This window comes from Palaemon carinicauda, chromosome 17 (assembly GCF_036898095.1).
Source record: "Palaemon carinicauda isolate YSFRI2023 chromosome 17, ASM3689809v2, whole genome shotgun sequence".
Classification (NCBI taxonomy): Eukaryota; Metazoa; Arthropoda; class Malacostraca; order Decapoda; family Palaemonidae; genus Palaemon; species Palaemon carinicauda.
The window spans coordinates 51,764,736-51,774,330 of NC_090741.1; the positions used below are offsets into that span (position 1 = coordinate 51,764,736).

At 39.4% G+C, this 9,595-nt stretch overlaps 1 protein-coding gene across 1 annotated transcript in view; it reads right to left on the bottom strand.

Annotated features, from left to right (window-relative positions):
* Positions 1-3,582: 3,582 nt before the first annotated feature.
* LOC137656748 (uncharacterized) overlaps positions 3,583-9,595 on the bottom strand; it is a 7,129-nt gene continuing 1,116 nt past the window's right edge. Inside the window, exon 2 of the mRNA XM_068391001.1 lies at positions 3,583-9,003. Within this exon, the coding sequence (XP_068247102.1) occupies positions 3,594-9,003 (5,410 nt within the window). The 3' untranslated portion in view covers positions 3,583-3,593. The remainder of the gene's footprint in view (positions 9,004-9,595) is intronic.

A 9,595-nucleotide genomic window follows, 5' to 3' on the forward strand; every position in this document is an offset into this window, starting at 1 on the left:
CGTCTCTATCTTGAGCTTTTAAATCAATACTTCTCCATTTATCTTTTCCTACTTCACGTTTCATAGTCTTCAACCATGTAGGTTTGGGCTCTTCCAACTCTTTTAGTGCCTTATGAAGCCCAGTTAAACGTTTGATGAACTAATCTCTCTTGGGGAGTGCGAAGAACATGTTCAAACCATCTCCATCTACCCCTCACCATAATCTCATCCACATATTTCTCTTCCTTTTGATGTTGTTACTGTTCTTAAATATTCTTTTTTTTTATTTCCTATTCTCACTCTTCTATTTTCTCTATTGGAGCCCCTGGGCTTACGGCATCCTGCTTCTCCAACTAGGGTTGTAGCTTAGCAAGTAATAATAGTCCATCCATATACCAAGGCACTTCCCCCAATTTTGGGGGGTAGCCGACATCAACAAAGAAACAAAACAAAAAGGGGACTACTCTCTACGTTCCTCCAGTCTAACCAGGGACTCAGCCGAGTTCAGCTGGTAATGCTAGGGTGCCACAGCCCAACCTCCCACAATTCCACCAAAGATGAAGCTTCATAATGCTGAATCCCCTACTGCTGCTACCTCCGCGGTCATCTAAGGCACCGGAGGAAGCAGCAGAGCCTACCGGAACTGCGTCACAATCACTCGCCATTCATTCCTATTTCTAGCACGCTCTCTTGCCTCTCTCACATCTATCCTCCTATCACCCAGAGCTTTCTTCACACCATCCATCCACCCAAACCTTGGCCTTCCTCTTGTACTTCTCCCATCAACTCTTGCATTCATCACCTTCTTTAGCAGACAGCCATTTTCCATTCTCTCAACATGGCCAAACCACCTCAACACATTCATATCCACTCTAGCCGCTAACTCATTTCTTACACCCGTTCTCACCCTCACCACTTCGTTCCTAACCCTATCTACTCGAGATACACCAGCCATACTCCTTAGACACTTCATCTCAAACACATTCAATTTCTGTCTCTCCATCACTTTCATTCCCCACAACTCCGATCCATACATCACAGTTGGTACAATCACTTTCTCATATAGAACTCTCTTTACATTCATGCCCAACCCTCTATTTTTTACTACTCCCTTAACAACAATAAAATGACCATCGAGTAATCTCTCTTATAGTTTCATTTCTAATCCTGTCTTGCCATTTAACTCCCAATATCCTTCTGAGGGCTTTGTTCTCAAATCTACTAAATCTATTGGAGATTATTTCATTGTCATACCATGACTCATGTCCATACTGTACAGTGAATTTCATCATAAGATCGGCCACTTCATCCTTCGAGAGGCTGTCACATTATATCCCTTTAATCTAAGCCTGGTAATTTTCCTTGGGCTATTATTATTATTATTATTATTATTATTACTATTATTATTATTATTATTATTATTATTTCTAGCCAAGCTACAACCTTTGTTGGAAAATCAGTAGTTAACCCCTTGAGCGAAGAAGAATTGTTTGGTTAATCTGTGTTGTCAGGTGTATGAGGACATAGGAGAATGTGGATAGAGATGGCCAGACTATTCGATGTATTTGTGGGCAAAGGAAAAATGAGCCGTAACCAGAAAGAGGGATCCAATGTAGTACTGTCTGACCAGTCAAAGGACACATTAACTCTCTAGAGGTAGCTAGATAAGGTCTTTGGCCTAAACCATAGGTGAATAATTATTTTTACTAAAGTGATTAAATATGGCCTAGCGTTGGCGACGGGGAAGCTGATCAGCTGATGTAAGGGGGTGGGAAGATCCCGATGTTGTATTTTGAAGTAGAAGTTAAAAGAGTTGGACAGGAAAATGTGAGAAATAAAGCTAAAATGTGAGGTAAAGCAAAGGCTCAATACTACCCAATACTCTAGAAGCTTTATTCCATCTGTGACCAGGTTCTGGGATGATCTTCCTAATTAGGCAGTTTAATCGGTGGAACTTCAAGAGTTCAAATTTGCATCAATTTTTTTATGTTGAACAGGCTGATATAAATATTTTTATAGTGCATATATGAAATATATGTTTTGATGTTGTTACTGTTTTCAAAATATTATTTCTCATATCGTTTATTTATTCCCCTATTTCGTTTCTTCACTGGGCTATTTTTTCCCTGTTGGAGCCCCTGGGCTTATAGCATTTTGCTTTTCCCACTAGGGTTGTAGCTTAGCTAGTAATAATGATAATAACAATTAAGACATATCATCTTCATTCATTAATTCTCATATATAGTTTATTTAATTCCATTATTTTCTTTCCTTACTGGGCTATTTTCCCCTGTTATTATTATTATTATTATTATTATTATCTAGTTGGAAAAACAGGATGCTATAAGCCCAAGGGCTCTAACAGGGAAAATAGTCTGGCCTGCCTTTTAGCCTGCTTCCAACAATCTGATACGAAGGGATTAGTTAACATGCAGGGTCGCTAGTATAGTGGTAGCACGTTCGCCTAGCATTTGCATGGCAGCAGATCGATCCCAGCCCGGGACTGTGAGTTGAAGCTGTTTACTGGGGAGGCCACTGCTGGGATTTGGCACCACGGGTGTTAAAACCTAGACCATAGTAGAGTGGCAACGTGCTCGCCTAGTATTCGCATGACAGCAGATCGATCCTAGCCCATCTGTGAGTTTAAGCAGTTTACTGGGGAGGCCACTGCTGGGATTTGGCACCACGGGTGTTAAAACCTAGACCATAGTACAGTGGCAACGTGCTCGCCTGGCATTCGCATGGCAGCAGATCGATCCCATCCCGGGTCAGTTAGTTTAAGCAGTTTACTGGGGAGGATACTGCTGGGATTTGGCACCACGGTTGTTAAAACCTAGACCACAGTACAGTGGCAACATGTTTGTCTAGCATTCGCATGGCAACAGATCGATCCCATCCCGGGTCAGTTAGTTTGAGCTGTTTACTGGGGAGGAGACTTCTGTGGTTGGGCACCACATTTGGGGTGGGTGGAGTTAGCTTGCACTGCTGACGTTCTGGTGAGGATCTATTCTGATGATACTTGAGCTGAAACCAGACACCTTTTACCTTTAATGTATTTATCATGATAACCATCGCCTTTATAGTTCTATTGAAGTGATTAAATCAATAATTGTTATTCATTTATAGAGATGAAATAAAACACATTTTAAATATAATTTTTCTAAGTAGTACCTTTATTAAATAATCTATTTAAATAAACTTAAATATACCTATTTTTTTCATAGAAAATGGTTCTCACTTTGATATCTATTAATAGTGAGGTATCTATTCCAATTATTTATTTCTCAGATAGCCTCTATCATAGCATATTATGATTTTGTGCCTTAATATATAGTGGAAATATTCAAATAAATATAAAAGAAACAGGTCTGATTTTTTTTTTCGTGCATGAAACTGTACATCTACTGAGCAGAGAAGAAAGGGCTTACATTATTAAATATAAAAGTAAACATAGATTTATATGCATTTCTATTTCCATTTTCCTAGAAGTGTCGTCTTTTATGTCTTTCTGTGCTTTTATATGTATTAGAAAAATAAAAAAATAAAAAAGCATATCGAATAGTTTTGAAATTATATACAAAAGAAATTCTGAAGCTTTGATTGACTTCAGGTAATCAAGATCCATTTTTCTGTGGTTCCCAAAAGCCTGGCAATATTAAAGAATCATCAGCTGGATTTAAGGCTAAGCTTTCTTCAGCAAAATTCTCTATTACAGAAGAAACGGTGGAGGTCGTAGGTACAGAAGGCGTTGGATGGGACGTGGGATTTGTATTTAAGTGAGTATGTCTTGGGCTGTAAGATGCTTCATTGGAGTTCGACTTCTTCACAGACGATGTATGTTGTGGTCCCCTGCGACTTTGTTGTGTTCTGGCAGACTGATTATTTGTAAAGGTTGACCTAGTGGGAGATATTTTTGGTGAAACCCTGTGATTTTGATGTGTTCTGGCAGGCTGATTTTCTGTTGAGGAGGAACCAGTAGCAGGTATTTCTTGTGAGACCCTTTCATTGTGATGTGTTCTGGCAGGCTGATTTTCTGTAGTAATTGATCCAGTGGCAGATACTGCTTGTGAGATCCTTTCATTATGATGTGCTCTGACAGGCTGATTTTCTGTAGTAGTTGATCCAGTGGCAGATACTGCTTGTGAGATCCTTTCATTGTGATGTGTTCTGATAGGCTGATTCACTGTAGCAGTTGACCCAGTGGCAGATATTTCTTGCGAAAACCTGCGATTGGGATGTAGTCTGCCAGATTGATTTTGTGTAGCGGTCGACCCAGTGGGTGATATATCTTGTGAAATCCTGTGAGTGCTATGTGTTCTGGCAGGGTGATTTTCTGTAGCTGTCAACCTACTGGCAGATATACGATTACGATGTGTTGTGGTGGGCTGATTTTTTTGCGACGCTGACTCATTAGTTGGGGTTTCTTGCAAAATACTGGGATTCTGATTTCTAGACGTCCTGGTAGGTTGATGTGAAACTGGATGCCTTTGTGACCTGGCAGGCTGCCTGTTTCTGGTTCTCCTTTGCTGATTGTTCATTAGATTTGTCAATTTAGTAAGAGATTTTTGTGACTGGCGAGAATCATTTCTTCCACGAGCTTCTGAATGTACTGGCGCAGTTGTACTTGATACAGGTACATTCCTTGATTGACTATTACCACGCCTGTTCATTCTTTGTCTTAAAGATTGACTAACAATCCCTCTATTTCTAGATTGGTGTTGCACTTCTTGGGATCCTTGCTCAGGCTGAGGAGCCGAATTATTACTTGAATTTTGTGAGTTAGTATTTGATTCAGCACTTTTGTCTGCAGTAGAATTTTTGAGGTTTTGTTTTATTGGTTGATTTGACAATGTTTGCAGAAAGACTGGATGCCTACTACTATTCAGAGAGTCAGTTTTGATCTCTGGGGATGCCAGTAACGGCTCTACCTGGCTGCTTGTAGTGAGGGACTTTTGACTTAGAGGGGAACTTATCAGGGTTCTTTGATTTTGAAGTTTAGTTCTGAAGCTATTAACAGGTTTTGAAATATCTTGTTCTTTTAAAAAGGAGGAGTTTAATAAGGTCTTATTAGGAGGAAGACCTGTAACTTCCTGTGTAGGTGAGACACTAGGATCCCCATTTTTATCTATACCTCCTCGCAATGATGTTGAAGATAATGGATTTACACCTTCATTGCTTCCAGATGGTGTAACTGGTACATTATAAGGATTAAAATTAAATGAAGTAGTTAAAGGCAATGGTTCAAATTTTTCTACATTTGGTGTAAAATTAGGTGGGACAAATAGAGATATTGTTTGCCCTACGGCAGAAACATTTGTATTGTTTTTGGAAGGAGGCTTTGAAATATATTCTGATTTAGTCTCTGTTGAAGTTTCAGTACTACTTGGAATAGCTTTACTGCTTGTGCCTGAAATAAGATCACCTTTGAAAGAGTTATTATGATCTTTGCTATAATTAGGAATGTTGAAAAAGTCACGATGATGGTTGGTTTCAAGTGATGAGGTAAATTGAGATTCATTAGGGGAAGGGAACGATGATGTAGAATCTAAATGCCTGGAAGAATCTTGTTGTGACTTTCCAAAATCATCTTCAAATGACTTGCTATGCTGAGACAAAATATGATCAACCTGTGGGCTAGAGAAGGTAACAGAACTAGTAATTTGTCCAGGTTCATGTCCTCCTAATGATCTTCCTTGTCCGCTTGGGAATCTTTGGATGAAAGGATGAGATGTCTCACTAGTTGGAGGTAGTGATGACTGGCTATGATTATCAAAAATTCTTGAAAGTGATCCGTACCTATTTCCTGGGTCTGGTTTTGGATGGCTATCATGAAGGTATCCTGGTAGCTCTCTTCCAGCAGAGATTTTGGAAAAACCTGACTGACCATTATCGGGTATAGTAGTCGAGTAAATATCTCTGGTATGGTCCAGTTGAAGGGATCTATCACTTGACCGTGACAACTCAGAATCATCAACTCTTTCTAAATTTGAATTGTTAGGGTTCTTCACAGTATGCTTTCTGGGATAATAATCAATCTTTCTTGCCATCATGCCAATATGAGAATCAGAATTTTTCTTTGTGTGATCACTAGTTTCTTCCACTGTATAGGGTCTATCTACATCTTCACTAAAATCTTGGTCCCGTACATTTCCAATTATGCTCTCATAAGATTGAGCCTTTCTAGTGGAAGATGATACTCTTGCATTACTGGTTATTATTTCTGGTTTGGTTGGGGATGAGGTAAATTGGCTTTTATTCCTCCTTTCATAGTTCAAGAAAGGGACTTGAATTCTAGTTCTAACAGTTTCAGAGCTGAAAGCATTGTTTTGGCTTTCTCGTGAGGGTGGTGGTGACCAAGGTAATCTTCTTTTATTCTGAGAATCGCTTTCATCGTTTGGCTCACTATCATTTGTGATAGATACGATGCCCCTTGTTGTACCATTTTGCTGTCTGTTAGGCACTTTCGTGTAAACAGGAACCCTTAATCTCTGATTGCTTGGAACAATATTCTTATCTGCAATTTGGGAATTGAGAAGATTTGGGCCCACATTATCTATAGGTAAATCTGTCTCTACAGTTTTGTTATCTTTAGCTTGTAATTGAATGCTGTGATATTTCGTTGCTGAACTAAATGTTTCATTTTGAGAAGAATTTATTGCTAACTCCACATCCTGTGCTGGATTGTCCTTTTCCAATCCCAAAGAAGCATTAACAATTTGTGGGACAATTTCTGATCCTTTAATACTTGGTTGAACTAGATCACTTGTAGCAGTCCCTGCTTGTGATTGTAAAGTGCTGTTTGAGTCTAAATTTTGCACATCATCAGAGTTCTCTCCAGTTACAACAGTCTTATTACTTATGACAAGATTGCTATCTCCCAAAGAATTTTCAGTTTCTGTATGGTTTCTAGTCAAAGCACCTTGATCTGTATCCGAGTTCTCAATCGCAGAGTCAGACTTTTCATCTGAAATGGTGTCGTTATCATATTTCTTTCCTTCACCAATGTTGCCACTATTTGATATGTTTGTATTCTGCGTAACTTGCTCATCATTGATTTTATCCCCAAGGGATCTTTCCTCACTTTTAACAAACTGTCCCCTTGCCAGAGATTTGTTCTCCAAAGATTCTGTAGACTCTGGCACATTCTTCTTGGATGGTAATACCCCTTCCAACAAGGAAGGATGGGTCATTAATCCTTTTAGAATATTAGCAGCTTGTTCAAATTTTGTTGGTGGGTCAGAATTTTCTATAGACCGAGATTCTGTCAGAATTTTGGTATCGATTGATGAAGGATTTTCTAAAGCATTTTTCCAAGGAATATAAAAAGTGGGTTTCCCTTTTCTTTCATCTTCCACTTCATCTTTTAATTTCATATCTTCTGGAACCGAACGTTTTTTCTTTTGACTTTCGCCATCATTTTCACTTACGTTTTTTGAATACTCTTTTGCTGAATCAAATTTCGATTGTAAGTATTCGTCGTGACCAGGAATAAGGGCAGAGGGATCAAGAGGCGTATGAATGAATTCCACTAGATCGTGGTCTTCTGGATCAAGTTCTGGAGATACAAACTCATATGAAGGCGGTGTTGTTGTAGGAGCCACAGTCGTTTTTCTAACTCTTAATCGTTTCTTTGGTGTACTAGACGTTCTCACTCTCTTTGTTATTCTTTCAAAAGGAGTTGTGGTGGGTTTCCTAACTGGAGGGAGTCTTGTAAATATCTTGCTTGGTGCTGTGTCATCTGAAATATCCTCTTCAATTGCTGGTTGCATTTCAGGTTGGGAAAAGGAATCTTTCAAATTTTTGTCGGATGTTAAAAACAAGTCTTTCTTTGAAGTAGTTGAGATCTCTTGTTTGGTTGTTTCTGGGATTTGTGTTGTTGGGAATGTTGAAATTCTCATTTCTATTGTTGTTGGTGCTTCTGTGGTCGCTGAAGTTGTCTTAGTTGTGATTGGAAGGCTACTGACTGGAAGAGAAGAGTGCGTTCTTAATTGATGCAAAGGTGATGTGGGTTTATACCTACTTCCCAGGTTTGTGTGTGGTGCATGTGTCATAGGCCTAACAACGGGAACCTCTGTCGTTTCTGTTACACTTTCATCTTCCGATTTAGTAGTCGGCTTTTTCTTATAGCGTCTCCTTCCTGGCATTCTGGTCTGTGGTGTATTTTGATGTTCTATCACTGTCGGAGTAGCAAGATTCTGCTCACGGTAAGGCAAAGGAGATGTATTGACCTCATGTGCATCTTTGTAGAAAGAATATGAACTCTTTGTCAAATCATCAACAGGAGAGTGCTGGTGAGAGATGACAAAGGGAGTTGCTCTTGCTGGTTTAGTTGTGGATGTTTCCCAGAAATCTGCGTATTCGTTAGGTTCTCCGGAATCAAAACCTGTGTTCCATAAGTCCTGAGTGCCAGAAACCTCCTGGTAATCTTGGCCAAACAAGTCGAGCCCATTTGTTGGTGAAACTAGATAATGCTGTTCTTTGGGTTCCCAGAAATCTGCCGGGTATCTGTTGTCCTCAATAAGAAATAGCTCTGGGTCTCTACTAACTTTAACTGATGTAGTGTCAATATAAGGACTGGAGAACCCTTGGCCATATACCACGTCCGTTGTCCCTCGCAGAGGATTCTCAGTAGCAAAGAAGTAATTTATATCGGAGGGTCGCTGATTCTGTTTGCTCGTATAACCATGGAACAACCCACCATTTCCTGGAATGGCTATCACGTCTGTTGTCCCTCGCAGAGGATTCTGTGTGGTAAAGAAGTCATTTACATCGGAGGGTCGCTGATTTTGTTTGCTCGCCACACCATGGAACAACGCTCCATTTCCATTTGCATATGATCCTGGAACGGAGGAAGGATAGTAAAATCCAGGGGCTGTAGGTCCTTGTTGGTAGAGTCTAGTGTCTAATCTTCCTTGGTAACCTTGGTGTGCAGGTGGGCAAACAACCTCAGGACAACAGTCAGGGTAGCGTTTCCAGCTGCGCTCTTGGGCGATGCAGTGTTTTGGGACTTTTATCTTTTCACAGCTGGAAAAAAGAAATGGATTTGCATTAGATTATTATCATTACTTGCTAAGCTACAACTATAGTTGAAAAAGAAGCTGCTATAAGCCTAAGGGCTCCAACAGGGGAGAAATATCCCAGTGAGGAAAGGGAATAAGGATATTGATAAACTACAAGAGAAGTAATGAACAATATGAAATATTCCAAGAACAGTAACAACATTAAAACAGATATCTTTATATAAACTTTAAAACTTCACAAATAACCAAGAGGAAGAGATTTAAGATGGAAAAGTGAGCCCGAGTGTACCCTTTGTTTAAAAGGAACTGGCTCTCTGATCTCTAAAACTTTTAGGTTCATTCTAGGATTGATTAGAAAATGAAACTTGGTCATAACAATCAGATAGATATCTTGAGAAAATTTACTTTTCCTGAACTTGTTTAAAATTTTTATGCAAATGTGATTTCAGACTCAAATGAAACAAAATTAGCAATTTTCTTAACACAACAGTTATCTACCAGAACCTCTGAACATATTGACCACTATAGTCCATCTACGTAGAGTTGAAACTTGCCTTAGGGAGCCGAAGTCTGACGTCAAATTACCACGTGCTGGT